We start from the raw sequence: 23,869 nt of genomic DNA on the forward strand, positions 1-23,869 counted from the left end.
CAAATAACCACAGTACTTACACTATTAACCTATCAACTACTACCTAATACAACAGTACAATGAGAAACTTGGGCTTTTCATTTTTCATCAAAATAATTAAGCAAATGTTGTGTGGTGTGCTCACCCTCAGAAAAAGTTTGAGCTCTTTTGCCAAATGTTTTAAAACATAGGGGTCTAATTTTGTCATGCATACTCACCTAAGACTCAGTACTGCTGTGCCGAGTAATGTCAGCAAAGTTAGCGTGGACTTTTACAGAGTTAAATTTAATATTAAGTTAAGGCCACTCCAATTTGATTCCTTGTTTCCCATTACCCGCCCGCATGGGGCCGCATCGCTATTCATTATTGCGGTTTTTCATTGATTATACAAGCAATTTATACAGCTGATAATGAATAAATTTAATGAAAATGAACAAACCCGCCCGCCCGCATCAGGCCCGCCTCTGTAATGGGAAACTATGAATCTTATTGGAGTGGCCTAAATAAAGAAGGCGTGGCAATTAAAAGCAAATTATTATTATTTATCTGCAGAGAGAAGAGTCGAATCCTTTTCTTTCTTGTACATTTAGTACACTAACAGGTGCTAAGTTCTGCTAATAAAGTAAAGAAACCTTTTTGTAACATTTGATTTTTCATGTTGCGGACCCTATTTATGTTCAGAGCAGTCAATATAAGTAAATGGAATCAAAGCAGCACTCACAAGTGGAAGGAATGACGTTATGACTGCAACCAGTTCCAGTTTCTTAAAGTTTTTCAGTTTCTTTAGGTGCACAATACAAAGATAGAGAGTAATGGTTAACCAGAAGGTAAATCCAACATTAATATAATAGGCAGTGTGAGGCAGGAATACAGCCACAGCTCTATATATCCATGAGTCATCATATCCAAGAAACAGACTCTCTGACAGAGAGAAGACTAACATTGTAACCAGTTTGTACACTATCAGTCTTTGTACAATATCTTTATAGAATCTACTGACTATTGCAAAGACCAGGGCCACTATACATGTTATGACTCCTAGACCACCAAAGACTCCGAGTACAGCAATGATCATCTCATCATTTGTATCATTTAGGCAGGTTTTACCCATTACAGACTTTATGGACCAAAAAGAAATGAGAAGAGATAAAAAGAAAGGGCACCTTTGCAGCAGTGAAAAAGCAATAGCCTACAACAAAACTATAGTTACAGAAAAACTAATGCAAGTTCAAGCTGTTAAAATAACACATAGTACAATATCACCAAAAGAGTTCATGATATCAGTGAACCCTTGATTACACAAGCCACACATACAGATATTACAGTATAAATCATGTAATAACACACCAATGATGTGTACTATAGTTAACATTATTATGACAATTTGTATGTATTTATAATAATCATCATAAGAAAATAAATTACCACAATGATATAAATAAGAGAGAGAGAGAAGAGAGACTGAGAGATGTTATATAATGTCATACAGAGAGAGAGAGAGATAACTAGGAGCATCATTGAATGAATAACTGAATGATTAAACTGCATTAAGATTTGCCAAAATTAAAAGGAGAGAATTCTCCATTCTTATAATTTTTTTTCTCAGTGATACATATACATGTGTTGTGTAGAAAGTTTGAACTAATTCCAATCAAATTTGGATTTTTTATGAATTTTTAAAGTTGCTCCAAAAGGCATGCACATGCTAATCACATGCATCAGTTGTTATTGTAATGTGTGCAGTGTTACACATGTGAGGGAGTTGGAGATTGCACCAAGAGTAAATTGGAAATCTACCTGTCCAGTAGTTGTTATCCTCAATAATAAAACAAAATAAACCAGCTAAAACTCTTGTTGCAGGATTATGCAATCTTGTGTACAATCCAATGATGTGAAAGCTAAAGAGCCCAACCCACAGTAATGTTCATATTTGTAGTACTTTTAGGTTCTAAAATATTTTTGCAAAAACAAACAGCATTTCTTACTAATTCAGTAATAAAGTTAGTTAATTGGTAGCTGATCATCAGCAGTAACTGCTGTCAAACTTGATGTACAAGTATACTGATATGTAGTACGTGCATTAGTTGAAGCAACTGTTTCTCTTGTAAAGACATCATTGTGATCACTAGGCACTATACAGAAAGGTTCTTGCTGTTCCTTGTTCTGTTTCATTCTCTTCCTTTCTCTTTGTTTCTTACACTTCAATATACAAAGATGTATTATAACAATAGTACCAGTGATTAGACCAGAAGAGGATATTAACAAATAGGGAACTAACAGTGGGAAGAAAACCATTGCCATTACTGCATTAACTATTGGATACACTACTAGTGGTAGTAACTGCTTGCTGAGTATTTTCCATTTATTATCAGTGACCAGAAGAGACTCAGCTTCACTGTCTTCTTGTCTTTGGTGATGTCTTCGTGATCTTCTGATTGTTACAATGAATATATTGACAACCAGTACTGACGTTATGAGGTATAATGCCCCAGCAGTACCATACACTACATAATGAATTATTTGAGTGCAAGGATCATTTTTTGCAAAGGGAATATATGCAGCTATAGCAAGGCATAAAGTTATGAATACAATCAGTTCCAGTGTCTTAAAGTTTTTCAGTTCCGTGAGGTGCACAATACAAAGATAAAGAATAATGGTTAACCAGAAGGTGAACACTACATTGGAGGAGTAGGTTATATGTAGAATAGCTATATCAAATTCTTTGAATACTTTTGAGCCATCATCATATTCAAATGATGTTAATTGAGATAATGAAAATACTATCATTGTCACCAGTTTGTACAATATCAGTCTTTGTACAATATCTTTATAGAATCTACTGACTATTGCAAAGATCAGTGCCATTGTACATGCTATGGCTCCAAGACCACCACTGACTTCTTCCATTATGGTAATTGTTTTTCCAGTATTCCAAATATCACAATTGCTGTTGCTGGAGGTGTTGTTATCTTAGGAAAGAGATGAAGAAGAGAACAAATACATCTTGTAAATCAAGGTGTTGTGTTGCTAAAACAAAACAATCCTTAGGAGTGAAGTAGGAGGAACGTAAGTAGATCTATTATACAAATCTGCTGACTTCTGCACATTTCACAAAGAGTAGGTTCCTAGTTATTATAACAACAAGCTGTTATCATATTAGATCTAAACATGAATGATAATAATAATAGAGTAATGGTCACTGTTATTGGTCATCAAAGTGCAGTATCACATGCATTGTGTATATTATAAAATGTCACTTGTATGATAAGTAATGTAACACAAAAACATACCATTACCAAATAGATCTAGATATTTTAATTGATACAAAATTAATTAAGTATACACACATACACAATAGGCCTAGTTAGATCTATACACTATATAATATTTCTACACAATCTAATTGGAACATTAGTTCACTGGCAATAGACTCAGTGTATAACTTGATGTACAAGTGTACTGGTAGGTAGTACTAGCATCAGTTGAAGCAACTGTTTCACTCGTGAAGATGTCATCATGATTGTTAGACCAGAAAGCTACTTGTGACCTTTCATTCTCTTTCCTTTCTCTTTGTTTCTTTATACACTGCACTATACTTAAATATATTATAACAATAGTGCCAGTGATTAGACCAGAAGAGGACATTAATGAATAGAAATACATACCTTTAGAAGTACTACCATTAAAATAGAGCACTAACAGTGGGTAAAAGATCACAGCCATTACTGTATTAACTATTGGATACACTACTAGTGGCAGTAACTGCTTGCTGAGTATTTTCCATTTATTACCAGTGACCAGTAGAGACTCTGCTGTATTGTCTTCTTGTCTTCGGTGATGTTTTCTTGATCTTCTGATTGTTACAATGAAAATAATCACAACCAGTACTGATATTATAAAGTATGATATCCCAACAGCACTATAACCAATTATGTGAAGGCCTAGGGTCCAGTTTTGGTTTATTTGGCTTGATTTTGAAAAGTTCATTATTAGTTTATGATCAGAGCAGTCAATATAGGTGAATGGAATCAAAGCAGCACTCACGATAGGTGGAATGAGACAAGATGTTATGACTGCAATCAGTTCCAGGTTTTTAAAGTTTTTGAGTTCCTTGAGGCGTACAATACATAAGTATAGAGTAATGGTTAACCAGAAAGTGAACCCCAAGTTGGTATAGTAGGGAATTTGAGGCATTACAATGATAGCTCCATGCTTTGAGTCAACATAACCAATATAATATATGTATTGAGATAGAGAGTAGACTAACATTGCCACCAGTTTGTACACTATCAGTCTTTGTACAATATCTTTATAGAATCTACTGACTATTGCAAAGACCAGTGCCACTGTACATGTTATGGCTCCTAGACCACCAAAGACTCCTTGTATTATGGCAACATTTTTATCGACACAATTACCCATTTCTTGTCTTCAACCTTGAAAATGCTTGGAAAGCATAGAAGAGAATTGAAGGAGGAGCTGTTGATACAAATTTGCTGCCTTAGGCTCACTGCAGGTGATATGAGTGATAAGAATAACAATAGTTGTGTCACAAGATACATGTGCACTATCATTGAAATTGGTACATAAAAATCTTGTGAACTCAGGGAGTAAATCATTAAGTGTAGAAAATTAAAAAAATTAAGTTGCTAAACAAGTCAATAATCACAAAAAATTAATGCTTAATATTTCTATGTATCTACCTACTTATAAAACATTAGTTTGTTAGCAAATGACTCACATGCAACACAAGTATTTCAGATTTAGGCCTATATTTCTACTCAATAAATTATTTAAAATTCTATTTTTTTATTTATCAAATTAGTTCAACTAGTTCATCACTAGTTGTCAGACTTGATGTATGAGTGCATTGATATGTAGTTTTTGCATTTGTTGAGGCAACTGTTTCTCTTGTGAAGACATCATCATGATTGTTAGATGCATAATGGAAATAGTAAGCTTTTTGGGATCTCTTCCTTTCTCTTTTTTTCTTCTTACACTTCAATATCCAAAGATGCATTATAACAATAATACCAGTGATTAGACCAGAAGAGGACATTAATGAATAGAAATACATACCTTTAGAAGTACTACCATTAAAATAGAGCACTAACAGTGGGTAAAGGATGATCGCCATTACTGTATTAACTATTGGATACACTACTAGTGGCAGTAACTGCTTGCTGAGTATTTTCCATTTATTATCAGTGACCAGAAGAGACTCTGCTTCACTTGGTTCACCATCATTGATCTGTTGTCTTTGGTTATGTAATTGTGATCTTCTGATAGTAGTTACAAGAATGATAATGACTAGTACTGATATTATAAAGTATAATATCCCAGCAGTACCATAACCAATTATGTAGAGGATCAAGTTATTTGGATCCATTGTTGAATTTGAAAAGCTAATCATCAATTTATGACCTGAGCAGTCAACATGGGTGAACGGAATCAAAGAAGCACTCACAAGAGGAATGAGGCATGACGTTATGGTTGCAATTGGTTCCAGTTTCTTAAAGTTTTTCAGTTCCTTGAGGTGTACAATACAAAGATAGAGAGTAATGGTTAGCCAGAAGGTGAATCCCAGGTTGATATAGTAGGCAGTTTGAGGTAGTAATATAGCAACAGCTATATGTCTGTGAGTCATCATATTTAAAAGACAGAAATTGAGATAGAGAGTAGACTAACATTGTAACCAGTTTGTACACTATCAGCCTTTGTACAATATCTTTATAGAATCTACTGACTATTGCAAAGACCAGGGCCACTGTACATGTTATGACTCCAAGACCACCAAAGACTCCTTCTATTACAGTAACTATATTATTAGTACAGTCAGCCATTTCTTACACTCATAAAAACTTCCGGCATAAAAAGGGATGACCTTTTTCAGATAAGCTGCAACAATTATGCAAACTTACCTTGCATGTATAAACAACATAGTAGTTTTACAAGAAGATAAGAAGTCACATGAATACTGACAGTAGTATAAAGAAACAAGTCATGCAATAGTATATAACACATCAGTGGGTCACTGCCCAATGTAATCATGAACAATATTAAACTAATAGAATAGCTATACATTTAGATCTAGTGACGTATTTATAATCATCAGGGGAAAATGAATTAACAATGATATAAATAAGAGAGAGAGAGAAGAGAGACTGAGAGATATCATATAATGTCATACAGAGAGAGATAGCTAGGAAAAATCATTGAATGATTTTGTAACATTGTAACTTGGTACAAATTTGCTAGCTCATCTCACTATAGCATCAAACACTAGATATTATGTGCACAATGTGCAACTATAGTCTATACAGTGTAAAAATTGTTTTGCTAACCATCACACAAAATGGATCTCACTATATAACAAAAATGATTTTAGATAGATTTAATTAAACAGTCGTTATAAAACTTGATGTACGAGTGAATCTGTATGTAGTGTGTGCATTTGTTGAAGCAACTGTTTCACTTGTAAAGACATCAGTATAATGATTAGGCACTATACAAAGAGCTTCTTGTTCCTTATCATTCTGTTTCATTCTCTTCCTTTCTCTTTGTTTCTTCTTACACTTCAATATACAAAGATGTATTATGACAATAATACCAGTGATTAGACCAGAAGAGGATATTAACGAATAGAGAAACACGCCTTTAGAGTTATTACCATCAAAGTGCAGCACTAAAAGTGGGAAGAAAAGTGGTGCTGCTACTGCATTAACTATTGGATACACCACTAGTGGTAGTAACTGCTTGCTGAGCATTTTCCATTTATTATTAGTAGCCAGTAGTAGAGACTCTGCTGTATCATTATCATATTTCCAAAAAGATCTTCTAATTGCTACAATACAAATAATAATAACTAATATTGATAATATAAAGTATAATATCCCGGCAATGGCATAGCCAGGTATTAATACATATAGCATTTCATTATTTCCTTCTGTTGAGAATTGAACCGTAATTTTTCCTGAGCTATCGTTATAGCTAAGAAATGGAACATACACAGCTATAGCCAAAGGAAGACATGAAGATATTACTACAATTGGTTCCAATTTCTTAAAGTTTTTCAGTTCCTTGAGGCGTACAATACAAAAATACAGAATAATGGTTAACCAGAATGTCAATGCTAGGTTAACACAGTAGGCAATGTGTGGAATAACTAACGATAATACTTTATATGTGTCTGAGCGATCATCATCACACTGGTGTATACCAAACAGCAACTGAGATAGCGAGAAGACTAACATTGCCACCAGTTTGTACAATATCAGTCTTTGTACAATATCTTTATAGAATCTACTGACTATTGCAAAGACCAGTGCCACTGTACATGTTATGGCTCCTAGACCACCACCAACTCCTTCCATTATGCTGTCCACTTTCCTCTCATCATAACTACCTTCACTGTCATTGCAAACACTTTGCATGTCTTGTATGCCACCTTGTCCTTAAACTTCAGTAGAAAAGAAAGCAAAGAATACAACCTGTACAAGTTACGCTTCAATGATAAAGCTGAGACTATGTAGCTGTTAAAATAACTGTAGTATTTTAACGATAAGAGTTCATGATGATATCAATGAACTCTTGAGTACAACCCACACAGACAAAGGTTAAGGTAGGAATCATGTAATAACATACATGTAGTATCTTCATCAGAAAGCTCTGGAACCCTACACTCATCTATCTGGAACATTCTAGTTACATGTACTCTGTATGTTACTGTAAGTACTTTTCATTTTCTGTCTGTAGGTATCTAAACTATTCTAGAACTTTCTTGGTGTATTTTTGTTGTGTATATAAGTGCTTGTGATTTAATTATTGAGTCAGTTATTATTTAGCTATCAGTTATCATTGTTATTCGATTATCAAAAAGAAGTACAAATACAACAATACATCAGTAACGAGTGTACTATTAACTGGTATGTTTTATAATCATCATAGGGAAATGAATTAACACAATGATATAAATAAGAGAGAGAGAAGAGAGACTGAGAGATGTTATATAATGTCATACAGAGAGAGATAGCTAGGAAAAATCATTGAATGAATAAATGAGTGATTAACTGCATAATCAATTGGAATAATAATAATAATAATAATAATAATAATAATAATAATAATAATAATAATAATATGAAGTCATAGTTCCTGTATGAAGTGGTTCAATAATGTCATGACCACTCATTGCCTGAATCTGAATCATCTGATAATACTCTCTATATAATTATTATATACATGTATACATTATATTGAAATTTGCTTCAAAACTGGACCAAAGTCCCTGTACTATAGTACAGGGACTTTGGCCCAATTTTGGAGAAACTTGAAAGATTCATAAGAAAAAAATCCAATTTTGATCAGAATCAGCTCAAACTTTCTATGTAACATATATAAGTAGTGCTCATGTTGCGTAGAAAGTTTAAACTGATTCTGATCAAAATTGGATTTTTTTTACAAATTTTTAAAGTTCCTCAATGGTATGCACTATATACATGTACATGAACATGTAGTCCAGTGCTTACAATCAGAACTTATGTAGATCTATACACATACCATTATTTTCTTTTTCTTTTTAGCTGATTTAGATTTCTTTTCTTTATTTCTTTTCAATGCTGGAGTTCCACTCCTGGTGGAACTGGTTGATGAAGTCCTTGATCTACTCCCTTGCTTCATTGCTGGATGAACACTGCTATGGGGTACTAATAACTGTAGAGGAAAGATTGTCAAAAAGGGGACAAAATTAACTACCGGTATGTTTTCTTAAATGTGACATGCAATTGTAATGCTTGATCTGATTTTTTTGCAAATTTCCGGAAATTAAAAGTTATAGTAAAAATTTCCAGAAACAGCAACATCTTAATATTATTATTTATTATTATTAAGTATATTCTTATACTTTATCTTGATTTGGAGGAGGTAAGATTATTGGCGGTGGTAGGGATGTACTAGAACCAGGAGGTGGTAATTCAATATATTCAACATTATCATCATCATCGGTAGCATCAAATGGATCAAGTCTGTTCATTAGCCTCTTGAACTATAAAAAATAAAACAAAATAGGTCTTCCTTATCAAAAAATTAAGTAGCATTTAATACCACACAAGATAGCAGACAGCATAATTTTGCAAAAATTATTTTCTAGGCAAATTCACAAAATTTATAGCAATCAAATTTTGCACCATACGGCAATATTTTTTGTATCAATAGGTTTTCTGCTTACATGTAAGTAAAGTTTCAAGCATTCCTCTTTCCCCAGTTGAGTCTTCTCTCCTCTCCTGTCCTTCTCAACAGCATTGACTACTGCCTGAGGCTCATACAGAATACCTTGTCTCCGAGAGACTGCCTTCTCCCAGACCTTGTTACTGTCAGTTGGAGTATACTCTTGACACTTCCTTCAAGGATAGAAATAGTATATATACTGTAACTTGAAAATTATAAGTTGCAACTTGCTACACAGCATAAGAACATCAATATGTATCAGAAAATGTAATAAAATTCAGTGCCATTTTTTAGCCATTTTTCGGAAAAAACCATGGGCTATAGTATAGGGCATTTTTTAGAATTTTGGCATTTTCTTAAAATGGTTGTAACTCGAAAAATTGAAGTCGGAATCACCTCAAACTTTCTACCCAGCATAAGAACATCAATATGAATCAGAAAATGTAATAAAAATTGAGGGTGATTTCGGAGTCATTTTTTGAAAAAAACCATGGGCTATATAGTACAGGGAACTTTTCAGAAAACGACTCATTTTTCCACTTACTTATCGCTGAGTGCATAGACCTGCCTAAGGTGCTGCTTCAGTAACAGCAGCAGTATACAACCCAATGAAGACCTGCAGCAGTCATTTAACTGCTTTAGATCATAACTGTTTTGTGCTGCAGAAAAAAGAGAGAAAGAAAGAGATTATACAAGTATTCACTTACTAAAAACAGGACATTATATAATCATCAAAAGGAGAAAGAGAGCTACATGTATGTGTACTTACACAATTGTTCAATGTCCTCTTCTTGCTCTGAATCATCTTCTCTGTCATCAGCAGCAGCTAATCCTGACTGTCCTAATGCCTGCATACAGCACATGACAACAACAAAAAATGAATAAAAAATTAAGTACAGTATAGCTGCTTTATTTAACAAAAATTTTGTAAACCACAACAATAAATACCAACAAAAAATTTAAACAATAAACTTACATGCATATGCTACATACACATATAAATATATAAGTAGATTTATGCACAAATTATTACATAATACATGCAGCACATAAAACACACACACACCTCTCTGAATGCCTGTAATACACTAGCTCCAGTAACTGATATCGTTATATCAACATTGTGCATAACAAACAGGGGCTCCTCAAAAACCAAGTAAGGGAAAGTCCCCAGATTATCGGCAAGGAAGAGGAGGAGGCCTAGCGAGTTGGTCTCATAGTCTTCAAAAGGTCTCAGGACGGCTTGCAAGAACCCACGCCGCTGAGGCTTACTTGAACGAACGAGAGAATACAAATATGAGAGGAGAGAGCTGCCGGACTGATCGGAATAACCTCTAGCAACCAACTTTAAGGAAATGAATATAACAAAAGTGTATAATGTACAATGTACATGTATGGACTTACTGATGATGTGAGTAATTGAAACTGGTAAGCTTTCTTTATGCCAAGAGTTAGGTGAGTCTACAAGAATTAAAAATTAAATAAACATTCATTTTATAAGTAAAATATTTTAGCAATATTTCTGCAATGTACAGTGTCAAAAAAGCTGAAAAACACTAAAAAATTCTCCAAAAATAATCATATACAATTCTCCTATTATATGAGTATGTTATACATGCACCAATAGCTACATAAATAGGTTCTCACTTGCATAAATCCACCATATCTAGTGCTATGTTCCAGTAGCTGTGGTTCCACGATATTCCTCACTTTGGCCTCAGGGTCAGTGCTAAGAGCAATGAGATAGGGGACACACTGCCCTGGATGAACCAGCCCTTGTCTCAGTATTACTAGTATAGTCTGTGTGGTTAGCAGTCTTATTGATGGGTCTGTAGTGTAGTGGGCATCTAGTATTGAAGTGAGGTACATCTGTGCTATGTTACTGCTGACACTAGAGGGGGGAGAGAAGGAGAGAGAGAAGGAGAGAGAGAAAAAAGGAGAGAGATTACATTTTAAAAATTGTTTAACAATACAGCGAAAGGAAGATTTAGCTGCAATATTATTATAAATTATATATGCAAGTTAATTTTAAATTAATGAATATTAATCTTAAAGATCTCTCTCTCTCTCCATTACCTTGACTGCTGGTCGCCAATTTCTAACAAGTTAGTATCATCTTCGGATTGGTTCAGTCCTGAAACAAAAGAGTTTTACTGAGCTACACTGAGTTTTACTAAGTTTTACTAGAATATGCAGAGTTTTACTGTGCATGTACTTACTTTGGGCATCGGCTGCTTTCAGGGTAGACTCAATCTCAATTAAATGTGACTTAATATTAAAAATAACCTGCAAAAAATAAAAGAGAAATAAAAGATAAGAACTCTATCCTCAGTACAATAAATGAATGAGAGAATATAAATATTAATTCCAGTAGTTACTTGATATTTGATTTTTAAAGGTGCTTCAGGTGAGAGGTATTTAAAATAAAGTTTCTTTGCTTCGTCTCTTAGCATGTATTGGGGGCGACGAATACAAAGATGACCTAAAAATAAAAATAAAATAAAAAAATATATATATATGCAATAAAAATAATAATAATATACGAATTTACCTAGTGCAAATAAAGCTCTTTTTTGAATTTCAGGATCATTATATTCACAAAAATAAATGAAATTCGAATACAACTTTGAACTCTAAAAAACAAACAACAATAACAACAACAACAACAACAACAAACAACAAAACATGTACTTCTTCATTTCCTGTGTCATTATTGTTAGTACCAGTTATCCTATCGACGTCAAAGTTCTTAGAGAAGAGACCGAGGGAGTAGAGCGACCGAAGAATGGACTGCTTGTATTTCTGTCCTATACTGGGATCCCTCTTATACTGCTCTTGGAATTTTTGAAGATAATCTTTAGAAAAATAGAGAAAAAATAGACAAATTACATGGTATGTACATAAATGTATGTGTACTATGCATGAAGACTTACTGTAGAATTTCTTGTAGCACTGATCAACGAGTTTGTAGTTCTTGGACACCTTATTGACAACAACTGATAAACAACTAACACAAGACTGTACTATCTACAGGGAATAATGGATATAAAGGATATATAAATGGCCATAACTTGGAAATTTTTTTGTCGGAATCAACTCAAACTTTCTACATAGCATAAGGACATCAATATGTATCAGAAAATGTAATAAAAATTGGGGGTCATTTTTTAGTCATTTTTTGGAAAAAACCATGGGCTATAGCCTTGGGTACTTTTCAGATTTTTAGCATTTTCTTAAAATGGCCATAACTTAAAAAATTGAAGTCGGAATCGACTCAAACTTTCTACACAGCATAAGGACATCAATATGTATCAGAAAATGTAATAAAAATTGGGGGTCATTTTTTAGTCATTTTTTGGAAAAAACCATGGGCTATAGCCTTGGGTACTTTTCAGATTTTTGGCATTTTCTTAAAATGGCCATAACTTGAAAAATTGAAGTCGGAATCGACTCAAACTTTCTACACAGCATAAGGACATCAATATGTATCAGAAAATGTAATAAAAATTGGGGGTCATTTTTTAGCCATTTTTTGAAAAAAACCATGGGCTATAGTACAGGGTACTAGGATCATCTTACCAGTGGTCCCTGTACCATGATGTGTTTGATCAGCTCCTCTTGTAGCGATGAAAGGAACGAGTCTGAAGGTCTTACCAATAATGGCACAACTGACTCCAGTATCATAACAGTGTTAGTCACTAGTGATATATCCTCTTCTGTCTACAGAGAGAGAGAGAGAGGGGGGGATAGAGATCACAGTTATAAAATAGTCAATATTTAATATTATAATACATACAGAACACTTTGATGATAAATATGGTAGGAGGGTTTTAGCATGAGGTACTAGGAATGACGGTCGGATCTTTGAAAATAAATAAAGTGCCGTCACACAGCTAACCAGACCTGTGGACGTCTTATGCTCTACAATAATAATAATAATAATAATAACAATAATAATAATAATAATAATAATAATAAAATGTACCTGATATTTCATCAAGTGATAGTAATTGTTCTATTAGTCTGTCTACCAGCAGACGTGACATTGATAATACTGAAGGCATCAACTCCGTATTCTTTATAAGCTGCAAACACAAACAAACAAATAAATAAATAATAAATCTTTCTATTTTCTTACTTCTTGTAGTAAGAGTTCAAAGCATTCTTGTTCAGTAGTAGATTTGGATATCTGCAGTTAGTACAGTACAATTATGTAGAATGTATGCAATATACATTTTGTATTATAAAACTCTCTCCCTTTCTCTCTCTTAAGTACATGTACATGTATACTGCATACCACTGATGTGATATCATTGACTCTTTTAGCTAGTGTTTCCTGTTGATCTGTTTGCTCAGTAGTTGGAGAGGTGAACCACAACTGATAGAAGATAACAGTAACCAATTGCTGGAGGAGAAGAAGAAAAATTAAGAGTAACAAAAGAAATTAAACTAGATGTATAGTACTGCCTTTCCCTCCCTCCCTCTCTCTCTCTCTATCACTTTTATTCCTTCTTCATCCAGTATTCTTCGCAGAATTTGAACACAGATCTCAGTCACTTTATCAAAGTCAGGTTGATTCACACAAATGTCCTTCAATATCTTGATAACTCTCTTACGGACGCTCACACCAGAATCCTAAAAACGAGTCAGTATACTACAGTAAAACTCAGTAAAAATTTGCATATTTTAAAAGATCCATGTATACATGTACATGTAGAATAAAATCAATAATTATATTAACACAAAGCTGCAATAAAATTTTTAGTATAACTCAGTAAATCTCAGTATAACTCAGTGCATACCCGTATTCTAATCATTAACATTTCGTAGTACTGTTCTGTCAGTTTTGGTTGCACCAGTACAAATCGTCCAATCAACTCCACAGCTGCTTCCCTCACTAAAGTTGAGCTATCAGAAAACCTGCTCTGGACGGCTCTCTTTAAATCCGGCTGTGAGAAAGGGGCACTAATTAGAAACAATGGCCGATAGACCTACTTTTGATAGAATGTCCGGATCTGACGTGACAATGGCCGAAAGAGCTTTCATTGCTTTGGTTCTTACATGCACAGACGGCTCATTTAAAATTTTTAATAGCTATAAAAAAATTTGAGTGGATCTTACATAATTATAATGAGAGTTCTTACACTGGCTAAGTAGAGGTCGAAGGTTTTGCTGAAAGTTTTTTCACTTGATAAATATCGAGTGACTAGAATTGATTTCTGTTCGTCTAATATACTGGATAATTGACTGGGAGAAAAAATAAAATAATAATAATAATAATAATAATAATAATAATAATAATAATAAAGGAAAAAGAAAAGTAATAATAATAATAATAAGAATAATAAGAAAAAAACAAATTAAATGAATTAATAATAAAGTCACTATAAACAACTAATAATATGCCTAAGAGAAAATAAATAAATAAAATGAATCAAAAACATACATGTACATGTACATGTACATACTACATGCATACCTACCTCAGTACTGCAGAAGACATTGGTTGTAATAAGCTGATTAAGAAGTCTCTGTTCTTCTCGGCTTGGTGAACAGCTTTCCCTGTCATGTCTAACTCTGCCTCTCTCTCTTCCTCTCCTGGTAAGAGGAGAGACGATGATGAACCGGCTGACTTTAGGATCCTCTCCAACTCATTTTGATTGTCGTGCAACCAGAGACCAACATAAAACCCTTTAGCATACTGGAGGGGTATAGGGAGATTAGTACAATAATAAAATTATGTATATATATAATTTTATTAAGTTATATGTACATGAACATGCATGCTTAATCCTGCAATAACTTTAAATATGTATGGATTATTATTATTGTTGTTATTGTAGAACAATATTAAACTATTATTTAATCATTAATCTTAGGTTTCTTACTGCAGAGGATGGATCACTCTGAGTCTTATGTGTTAGATAAGCTATCAACGTCTTTTGTAAGTGTCTAGCATTTTCTGAGAAAGCATCCTAAGAAAGAGTAAATGTACATGTACATGTACATGTTTTAATTGTACCATTCTATTTAGTCCAGTTGGGGATGGTAGAGGAGATATTCCATCCAACTTCTTCTGCATTATCTACAAAATAATTAATGTATACATGTACATGTACATGTACAAATCAAGTTAGCATACATGTACATGTACATGTACGTTCTCTCCCTCCCTCCCTCCCTCCCTCTCTCTCTCTCTCTCTCTCTCTCTCTCTCTCTCTCCACTCACTTCTGATAATATGTCAATCAACATTTCATGTGACGACTCATCAATTGAACTAATGGAGTCCTTCCTCAGTCTAGAGGCAATGGATCCTAAATGTTCCAATGACGTGAGTCTCAACTGGAGCTCATTACTACGATCACTGGACGCCTGGATCTAATTAAATGGGTGGAGTCAGTAGGTGTGGTCTTGAGGCCCACTTACCAGTTGCATCCCGAGGAGCATGAGGAGTGATTCTGACGCAGGCCATTCAGGGAGGGAGAGGGTCGTGAGGAGATCTTGAACGAAATTATCGAATAGAGGTCTAAAGTCCTCGTCAACTTTAGGACCACAACACCTAAGGGAGAGGAGGAGGAGGGAGGGAAAGGAGGAGGTAAACATGTACATGTACATGTAGTTTCTTTACTAATGATGGGGTTTACTTTTTCATTAATGTTAAGAGGAATTTTGAGCTGATCTTCATGGCCATTTCATAACTACCGATCATTGCTACATCAATTGACATCTTGGTCACCTAAAAATAAATAAAATAAAATAATTTATATAATAATAATAATATTATAATTTCAGTGGATCATTAGTGGCCGGCTCACTTTGGATTTCTTAGGGTCCTGGTTCTCCTCTTCTCCTGAAGACTTAGAGTCCGGAGGAGTTACGATACACTGGACCAACTGTAGGAGCAGTGCCGTTACCATCTGGATACTCTGACCATTAGATAAACTATAGAGAGAGAGACAAGAAAAAGAGATTAAAGTTAATAGAAGCTAGTGTTCAGTAGTACATGTACATGCATACTGAATGCATCTATCTACATGTAATACATGTCATGTATGCTAACAAAATCCACACAACTACAGTACATGTACATGTACATGTACATTCCTTATATGGAAGTCAAGCTAAAAGGGGGTTAGTACCGAAAGTTTCTTAGGTTTCTCTTCGTGGTGGGTAGTCTCCCTAACGAGGCAAATATGTCCTCTATTATAAGGTCTCTGTGCTTCTCGTAACGAGAAAATATCTACAAGAAATTACAGAAATAAAAGCATGATACATTGAGTATATGAAGACTCATAAATGATGTATTATTATTATTATTATTATTATTATTATTATTATTATTATTAGTTGTTGATCTTACAGTTCTAACAAGTTTGAGAGCACTGAGCTGCAATGAGCTGATGTTTTCAACAAAGAATGGGAATATACCCAAACCTGACAACTAAAAGAGAGAGAGAGAGAGGGTATCAATTACCGTATAGCTGGTTTATTTCGTGGCCTCAAATTTTTGCTGCTTAAATTTTCATTAGAATTAATTTTAGTGCCTTGCTAAATTTTTGTTAATATTTAATTGGTTTTAATAAAATTTAGTGGAATTAATTTTAGTGGATTTGAGCCTGCACGAAAATTAATTCCACACGAAATAAACCAGCTATACGGTAAATCATATAGTAGTATATGTACATGTACAATGTTTAAATACAGTATAGTCTCTCTTAATGGACACTCTCTATAGCGTACACCTCCATTTAACGGACAGCACCTAGTGTACCAATTACATTCCTTACTGTATAAATAACCTCCACATAAAGGACACCTCTGTATAACAGAGACACTGTCAAAGTGTCCATTATATAGAGGCTAGTCTGTACATGTACAAGTTGCTATTAGTCCCCTACCTTTAATACAGTCATGTCAGTTAGTGCCTGGGTCCCTAATAGTTGTGCTAACGTGTCCATCACTTCTACCATCCTGTTATAAACTGACATGAGGACTTTATTGGACATTATACTGGCGGCACTGGTGTACCGTCTCTTCTGCTTGGCAAGAGCACCAGTTCCTGCTTATGGAATAAAGAAGGAATGAATTACATGAACATCTGTATATTAATTTCTAAAGTTGTTCCAAAATTGGCTCAAAGTCCCTGTGTCCCATAGTACAGGGACTTTGGTCCAATTTTGTCAAAATTGAAAAGTAGAGAATTTTCCGTTTTTATAATATTTCCTGATGCATATACATGTACTTATGATGCGTAGAAATTTTGAGCTGATTCCGATCAAATTTGGATTTTTTACGAATTTTTAAAGTTGCTCCAAAATCGGGCCAAAGTCCCTGTACATGGTCTTGAGTCAAATTTCATCAAAAATAAAAAGTAGAGAATTCTCCATTTTTATTACATTTCCTGATACATATACAAGTACTTATGTTGCGTAGAAAGTTTGAGCTGATTCCGATCAAATTTGGATTTTTTTACAAATTTTTAAAGTTGTCCTAGTTAACCTCACCTTTCCCATCATTCCTATACACAAGATCAAACTCTGGATATATGTTATTCTCCAGGTGATACTTAGTATGTGATATGACTTGATCAATGGACTCCTCCAACTGCACTTCAGCAGATACTCTTGGAGACGTGGTAATGTGTAGTATGATGAGACTAGCATCCAGTGATCTTAAGATACGGTCTCTGTTAGTCTCCCTCCAATGCTTTTGATCAGCATCTTCCTCCTTTAAAAAATAACAAAAAAGAATATTAATAATAACATTAATAATACATGTACATGTAAATACATGTATAATAATAATAATAATAAATAATAATAATAATAATAATGCATGTATACATTATAGCTGCTATATTATAAACTTTCAATATAAAGAACATGTGTATCTAACAATTAATACTAACAGCAGTGTTAACTCACTGGTGGTACTGATAGCAGTAGTGATGCAGTGTCCAGTACATGTTTATCCATCACTGATATTAACTTAACTAGCAGTGAGGGCTTTACCTGATGTACATGATGTGTGAGAAAGAGAGAGAGAGGGGGGGGGAGAGGGAAGGAGGGAGAGAGAAGATAAAAGTTTTGTAATTGATCCTACATGTATATACAGTACCTCATGTAGCACCCCCAATTGCTTTAATTTGATAGTCTCAGATAATACCTGTGACACTGCTGGCTTACTAAATAAATCTAATTAACAAAAAATGCAACAACAATTAATGATAATAGTATAATGAACAAGTACCACAGAATACATAGTGAGAGAGATTATACCTAAATGATCTCCTAGTAATGATCCAATGAACTGCATGTAGTGCTGTATGTACAGAATATGAGTGGGATCTGGAGGTAAGAGACATTACAAATACATTAAAGATTAACAGTAGCACAATGTACATGTACATGTACTGTATAATCATAATCTATAAGTATACACTGGTACCTTGTGGTCTTGATAGTTTTATTTTCTTCTTTTCTTTCTTCTTTTTCTTCTGGGGGGGAAGAGGGTCGTCTTTTACCCCCGGGGCAATTTCAAACCCGTCGCTAATGGAACCGATTGATCGTCGGGGGAGAGCAAGAGGGAGAGAGAGGGGAGGAGGAGGAGGAGAAATGGGGAGAGGAGGAGCCTGTAGTTTTGATCTCAATATGGACACAGTAAAGGGAGAATTAGTAAAAGAACCTAACAATAATAATAATAAATAAATTAATAAATAAATTAATTAATCTTTTCACTTACTTTTTGGCTGTGAAACTCTCTTAGGTTTTTTCTTTTTCGGTTGTTCGTAACTGGATCTATTTATAGTAACAACAAGTTGCTCCATCCCTTTGTTACTATTTTTAGTATCATCATCATCCTCGTCCAATAGCCTTCTAGCTCTCTTCTTCAAAGGATCTGATGAATGGATTGATGAGCCACGCCTCCTTTTGGAAGGAATGGGCGTGGCATCAACATCATTAGCCTGCTTTTGACCAGAAGTGAAAAACGAATCTATTTTTAAAAAAGAATAGTGATAAATAATGACCTGCATTAAGATTTTGGATATAATATACTATATCCCAAATGAGTTTGACTCAAGAAAAACTGGAACAACTTTTTATAGGAATGTGGGATAAGGATGAGGCTTTCACAGATTCTTAGTCGCCCAATGCCATCACAGGATCTCAGGTCTTGGGTCTCTCAGCCCTTGGGAACCCTGAGAACCGGGTTTTCCCTATAAACCCAATGGCATACCAAAATGACTTTTTATGACAATTTTTGTTTACGTCATAGTTTACATAAGAACTAAGAACATGTGGTCGAGCGCCCAAACTGATAATTCTTCTTTTTAAAAGCTAACAGAGCGTGAGATCTTCTGATAATGATGGCTATTACGAAGACTAGTTGACTCCAGCAGCTATTGTACTGCTTATCAGAACAAACAAAGCCACCCATTGAAGTGTGAAACACGGGCCAACCACGCAGCTGTAAAATATCACCATGCTTCTATGAATATCATTATAAGACGTCATCCGTGACGCATGACTTCATGAATATCATTATAAGACCGTCATCGGTGACGTAGGCTACATTTTTCAAATTCCAAGCGTCTGGAGGTGTCAAACTCACTCAGGTGGGAAAATTTCGTTAAAAATGATTATTAAGTTCAATTTAATTTAAGTGCTTTACAAGATACATGCACCTAGCTACGTTAGATCACATTAAGAGTGTATAAAGATATAAGTATTATTATTTATTATTATCATTATTACCTGGGTTTAGAGGGTGCTTAGTGGTTGGTGTGTCTCCTGGTGTCCCTGTTGGAGTGAGTCCACTCGTGTCCACTCTCTTCAACTGTAGCTTAGGTTGAGGTGACATGCCAAACAATAGGGATTTAATGAGAGCTGGAGATGAGGAGCAGTAAGCTTTGTATCTGTTGGGATTAGGAGGAGTCACTTTGAGTTTACTGAGAGAGAGAGAGAGAGAGAGAGAGATTATTATTATTAAAAATAATAGGTGGCATAGATAAAAAATAAAAGAGAAATAATGACTAAATTCATTACATACTTACAATGTATATAAACATCTTATTAGATTTGTAATGTTTTCAACAATAAAGTACATGTATTATTAATAAAAAGGCCACTAATGAGGTAATTTGGCTTACAGGAAGCTGGTATCGACAGACTTAAGCGCTTCGTTGATTTTTTGAGAGAAGGCGGGGTCTGAATTATTCAGAGTGTTGAGATTCAATTCACTGCCTTTGCCAAGAACTGTAGCCTCCAATGGAGTGACTTTACAGACTGGGAGAGGTATATCAGAGAGAACTAAAAGAGAGAGAGAGAGTTTTTAAAGACATCAGGACACTATGTCCTTACCATCAGCGACCAAACCAACTCCAATCAAGGAGGGGAACGACTCCTGGCTCGAAACCTGCATTCCTCTTCTTTATATCCTTCTCTATACTCTTTCTCTTTCCTTCAAGTCCTCGAAAACGTGAGAAAAAGTGAATCACACAAATCAGCCATGATAGGGTTCGCTCCAGCTCCACCTGTACCCCTCCCGCCCATTTTTGCAGCATTTTCCGTATACCCCTCCGTATTTCTCACCCACGTGCTACCTAATGGAGGCCTCTTCTTCTAAAACTCATTCTTTCTCTGATGTCATCTTCTCTCTCTGCTCCTCTGGGAAGGGAGCCATTGTGCAAGCGTGGGATATTCAAAATGGCGGTGTCTTGAGGTCCTATAGAGGAGATGGAGGGGAGGGAGAGGGAAATAGCCTTGCAATGGCTGGCAAAGACTATCTCTTAGTCTCGCTCAAGTCAAAGCCACTCATATTAGTCTGGAAAATGGAAAGAGTACGTCATAATAATAATAATAATGATACCACGTCACACATCAATCAACGAATCTAGCCCCACCCATAATTACCGCCCACGCTACTAATTACTTTTACAGGAGCAAATCTTTATGAAAATTGCTTGTACTGGTATAATACATTGTGTGATTTGTGATACTACAGGGTATTACTGCATTGGAGCTTTGAACGACAAAATCAACATATGGGAGGTACTACTTAACCTTATGAATATTTAAAATTATACTTTCATAATTTTCATTAGATATGTAGTGGGTTATTGGTGGGTGTGGTTTCCAAACACTATCAGCCAATCGAATGTTTGCGTTACGTTGATTGCGGATATTTTGCCTCTGGTGGAAAAGATTGCTTAGCTATTGTCTGGAATTTAGCGAGGTAATGAATATTAATGAGCTGTTTAATTAACTTATTATTATTATTATTATTATTATTAGCGTCCTTTCTGAGTATCGTGGTTCTCACAGTGCCGAAGATCCCAATGCTCCAAAGACCTTTGGCGTTACTAAAAATAGCATCCTCCATATATGGTCGGATCACAGTATGGCTGTCACGGGTATTGCAACAAGTGGGCGTGGCTATAATAAGAAAATAGCCACCTCATCTCTCGACCAAACTTGCAAAGTACATAAATTTAAAAGTTTTTGAATTTAAATTTGCTATACATGTACATGTTTATATTATATTTTATTCTTTTTATTTTGTCAGATTTACGACTTTGCCTCTGGTTCAATTCTCTGCACGTTTCTATATAATGCCCCACTCAGCTGCATTACTTTAACGACTTGTGGGCTGTGGCTATACGCTGGGTCTAGCACAGGAACTCTCCACTGTACCCCTCTATTCCTCCCAGTATATACATGTACATGTACATCCACCTGCTGTAGTACTAATCATTGTGTATGTGATGTGTCTATTGTATGTGTGTTTAAATGTAGAGTAAGGAAAATGGAGCAGTGAGACAAGTTGATGCTAAATTCTCACAGATAATGAAAGAGCATAAGTTTGTGTACATTTTAAAAGTGTTGTTTTCAGTTGTGCTTTAATCATTATCATAGGAAGAGTATCAGTTCTTTATGTGTGTCATTTACTGGCAAGAGGTTTGTGTCATCTTCAATGGAGGGAGTATCTAAAGTTTGGGATGCATCAAGTAAACAAGTGTTGCTATCCATTAATCACAAAGGTAAGAGAGGAAGGGGCTCTTGTAGTTTTTTATCAACTTCATTCTCTCTCTCTCTCTTTATGATTATAGGTCCGATTGTGTGTTCCATCTTATGCAGAAATATTTGGAGGTTCACTCAACTTCATTCAACTAAGCCAGCTGCTGCTTCTGGTTCTGCTACTCCTCCCATCAAATCATTCCAGAAGCATACTAGCTATAAAACTGACGCAGTCTCTGCCCATACAATCACACTACACAGCAGACCGCTGCACATGGTAAGATCATGCTGTAGTGTCGTACATTCAATTGATTTCTTAACTTTTTATATCACAAACTTGGTGTATACAGCTTCAACCACAGAGTAAGTAATTTCCGTTGCAATTTTACCCTATAAATGTGCAATTTTTTTTCATAACAGAAATTAAAGAGATTGATTTGTTATCTGGAGAAGATCTCATATCAGATTATCAGTTCAAGCCTGAGAGAGTATTGACTGCTGATCATGAAGTAAGCTACCTTTACCTCCGGTTTATGTTACCTTGTCTCCTCTCAATGGAGGATGGTCTGGTCACTGGTAGTGTGGAGGGTGAGGTGAACCTGTTGAGACAGGAGCTCAGGGAAGCAAAGGAAATACAAAGACAAATGTTTTCGCTTGCAACTGAACACTTGCTTAATAGAAGAAACTTATAAAATGACTAAAGAATAATTTGTGACGTTTTTATTGTTAATAATCACTTCAGTTTAAGTAGAATTTTGATTTTAAAAATTGCTGTAGTACATATCCGCCATTTTGTAGGCGTGGTTCTTTCTTTTTGGTTGCTCTGGGGTTAAAAATTAAAGTAAGAAATGGGAAGAAGAAAGTCCAAGAGAAAGCCACCGCCAAAGAAGAAGATGACGGGAGCACTGGACACTCAGTTCACCTGCCCTTTCTGTAATCACGAGAAATCCTGTCAAGTCAAGATGTAAGTGAGACTGGAGACCAGGGAAGATCAGTGGGAGGAGTTTAGTACATGTTTATTACTGTGACTAGTATTATCTTTAATATCCTATTTGCTGCAGGGATAAAGTGAGAAATACTGGCCTGATTGTCTGTCAAGTCTGTCTCGAGGATTTTCAAACATCGATTAACTGTGAGAATAGAGTTTCCCCATAAAGCATGCACAAGAAATAGTATTCTCTAATAATCACAAGTTTAACCAATTTAAAATACTTATTTTTTTAGATTTATCGGAACCAGCAGATGTGTACAGTGATTGGATTGATGCCTGTGAAGCAGCAAACAATTAATGAATATAATAATATCACCCAATGACACCCATACTAATAATAGCACACTGCAGTGTGGTCATTATGACATCGTGTACTGTGATACTTCTTTGATTGTATTACTTTGTATAGTGTACTAACACTGATAGTGTTATCCATTGATTCATGTTAACATAGAATCAATTCTTAATCAAAAGCGTTGGCGATTTGATCTTTTGACTCACGCAAACGCACTATTATTGAAGGAAATGAAATTGGGCGAATATCTAAGTCTACTTCATTATAGTTTTGATAAAAAAGTGGATTGAGAGTAGTCTGAATTGAGTTATGCCTTGAAGAAGGCACCTTGCCCATTGCACTACAGTAGCTAGCCATGAGTG

At 34.9% G+C, this 23,869-nt stretch overlaps 3 protein-coding genes and 1 long non-coding RNA gene across 6 annotated transcripts in view; 3 read left to right on the top strand and 1 right to left on the bottom strand.

The window, feature by feature from the left end:
- The window catches only part of LOC100641263 (nipped-B-like protein), a 23,114-nt gene extending 2,369 nt beyond the window's left edge, over window positions 1–20,745 (bottom strand). The window contains exons 1-43 of one of the 3 annotated variants that reach the window (XM_019999481.1): window positions 20,566–20,745; window positions 20,355–20,514; window positions 19,960–20,153; window positions 18,947–19,198; window positions 18,653–18,889; window positions 18,484–18,552; window positions 18,323–18,399; window positions 18,130–18,216; window positions 17,710–17,932; window positions 17,104–17,264; window positions 16,566–16,646; window positions 16,345–16,445; window positions 16,021–16,147; window positions 15,850–15,941; window positions 15,632–15,764; window positions 15,434–15,583; window positions 15,227–15,289; window positions 15,093–15,179; window positions 14,688–14,905; window positions 14,349–14,451; window positions 14,200–14,298; window positions 14,007–14,153; window positions 13,705–13,839; window positions 13,502–13,609; window positions 13,343–13,393; window positions 13,190–13,289; window positions 13,001–13,125; window positions 12,784–12,924; window positions 12,138–12,231; window positions 11,896–12,059; window positions 11,756–11,837; window positions 11,583–11,686; window positions 11,424–11,490; window positions 11,281–11,338; window positions 10,852–11,095; window positions 10,609–10,665; window positions 10,271–10,549; window positions 9,974–10,052; window positions 9,749–9,863; window positions 9,206–9,377; window positions 8,882–9,022; window positions 8,539–8,691; window positions 7,906–8,201 (exon numbers count right to left, since the gene is read on the bottom strand). In XM_019999481.1, coding sequence (XP_019855040.1) covers window positions 8,157–8,201; window positions 8,539–8,691; window positions 8,882–9,022; window positions 9,206–9,377; window positions 9,749–9,863; window positions 9,974–10,052; window positions 10,271–10,549; window positions 10,609–10,665; window positions 10,852–11,095; window positions 11,281–11,338; window positions 11,424–11,490; window positions 11,583–11,686; window positions 11,756–11,837; window positions 11,896–12,059; window positions 12,138–12,231; window positions 12,784–12,924; window positions 13,001–13,125; window positions 13,190–13,289; window positions 13,343–13,393; window positions 13,502–13,609; window positions 13,705–13,839; window positions 14,007–14,153; window positions 14,200–14,298; window positions 14,349–14,451; window positions 14,688–14,905; window positions 15,093–15,179; window positions 15,227–15,289; window positions 15,434–15,583; window positions 15,632–15,764; window positions 15,850–15,941; window positions 16,021–16,147; window positions 16,345–16,445; window positions 16,566–16,646; window positions 17,104–17,264; window positions 17,710–17,932; window positions 18,130–18,216; window positions 18,323–18,399; window positions 18,484–18,552; window positions 18,653–18,889; window positions 18,947–19,198; window positions 19,960–20,153; window positions 20,355–20,514; window positions 20,566–20,626 — 5,436 coding nt within the window. In that variant the 5' untranslated portion in view covers window positions 20,627–20,745 and the 3' untranslated portion in view covers window positions 7,906–8,156. Of the gene's footprint in view, window positions 1–7,905; window positions 8,202–8,538; window positions 8,692–8,881; window positions 9,023–9,205; window positions 9,378–9,748; window positions 9,864–9,973; window positions 10,053–10,270; window positions 10,550–10,608; window positions 10,666–10,851; window positions 11,096–11,280; window positions 11,339–11,423; window positions 11,491–11,582; window positions 11,687–11,755; window positions 11,838–11,895; window positions 12,060–12,137; window positions 12,232–12,783; window positions 12,925–13,000; window positions 13,126–13,189; window positions 13,290–13,342; window positions 13,394–13,501; window positions 13,610–13,704; window positions 13,840–14,006; window positions 14,154–14,199; window positions 14,299–14,348; window positions 14,452–14,687; window positions 14,906–15,092; window positions 15,180–15,226; window positions 15,290–15,433; window positions 15,584–15,631; window positions 15,765–15,849; window positions 15,942–16,020; window positions 16,148–16,344; window positions 16,446–16,565; window positions 16,647–17,103; window positions 17,268–17,709; window positions 17,933–18,129; window positions 18,217–18,322; window positions 18,400–18,483; window positions 18,553–18,652; window positions 18,890–18,946; window positions 19,199–19,959; window positions 20,154–20,354; window positions 20,515–20,565 lie in introns of those variants that run through there. The other 2 variants (XM_019999479.1, XM_019999480.1) reach the window with 2 other exon arrangements.
- Window positions 501–1,354, top strand: LOC109583943 (uncharacterized). Its single transcript, XR_002185785.1, has 3 exons — window positions 501–601; window positions 661–1,038; window positions 1,080–1,354. It is a non-coding gene; the product is annotated as an uncharacterized LOC109583943 (long non-coding RNA).
- A 28-nt stretch (window positions 20,746–20,773) lies between the features above and the next one.
- LOC105313620 (WD repeat-containing protein 18-like) lies at window positions 20,774–22,982 on the top strand. The gene is made up of 11 exons (XM_019999482.1): window positions 20,774–21,044; window positions 21,145–21,255; window positions 21,309–21,439; window positions 21,499–21,685; window positions 21,770–21,913; window positions 22,000–22,064; window positions 22,120–22,244; window positions 22,314–22,498; window positions 22,572–22,584; window positions 22,642–22,730; window positions 22,782–22,982. The coding sequence occupies exons 1-11, from the start codon at window positions 20,811–20,813 to the stop codon at window positions 22,911–22,913; spliced, it is 1,416 nt and encodes a 471-aa protein (XP_019855041.1). The 5' UTR covers window positions 20,774–20,810; the 3' UTR covers window positions 22,914–22,982.
- Window positions 22,983–23,020: 38 nt separating this feature from the next.
- LOC100640377 (transcription elongation factor 1 homolog) lies at window positions 23,021–23,672 on the top strand. Its single transcript, XM_003388327.2, has 3 exons — window positions 23,021–23,185; window positions 23,283–23,353; window positions 23,446–23,672. Exons 1-3 carry the CDS (start codon window positions 23,070–23,072, stop codon window positions 23,508–23,510), a joined length of 252 nt encoding a protein of 83 aa, XP_003388375.1. The 5' UTR covers window positions 23,021–23,069; the 3' UTR covers window positions 23,511–23,672.
- The last annotated feature ends 197 nt before the right edge of the window (window positions 23,673–23,869 follow it).

This window comes from Amphimedon queenslandica, unplaced genomic scaffold, assembly GCF_000090795.2.
Source record: "Amphimedon queenslandica unplaced genomic scaffold, v1.1 AMPQUscaffold_13263, whole genome shotgun sequence".
Lineage (NCBI taxonomy): Eukaryota > Metazoa > Porifera > Demospongiae > Haplosclerida > Niphatidae > Amphimedon > Amphimedon queenslandica.

What these genes read in the sequence shown, in the direction of transcription:
- LOC105313620 (XM_019999482.1), top strand. Translation starts at nt 20,811, where the DNA reads ATGGAGGCCTCTTCTTCTAAAACTCATTCTTTCTCTGATGTCATCTTC. An exon ending in TAGTCTGGAAAATGGAAAGA is followed by an intron (nt 21,045 to 21,144) that starts GTACGTCATAAT and finishes TTACTTTTACAG; the next exon opens with GAGCAAATCTTTATGAAAAT. An exon ending in TATTGACTGCTGATCATGAA is followed by an intron (nt 22,731 to 22,781) that starts GTAAGCTACCTT and finishes CTCTCAATGGAG; the next exon opens with GATGGTCTGGTCACTGGTAG.
- LOC100640377 (XM_003388327.2), top strand. Translation starts at nt 23,070, where the DNA reads ATGGGAAGAAGAAAGTCCAAGAGAAAGCCACCGCCAAAGAAGAAGATG. An exon ending in AAATCCTGTCAAGTCAAGAT is followed by an intron (nt 23,186 to 23,282) that starts GTAAGTGAGACT and finishes TATTTGCTGCAG; the next exon opens with GGATAAAGTGAGAAATACTG. An exon ending in TTTTCAAACATCGATTAACT is followed by an intron (nt 23,354 to 23,445) that starts GTGAGAATAGAG and finishes TTATTTTTTTAG; the next exon opens with ATTTATCGGAACCAGCAGAT.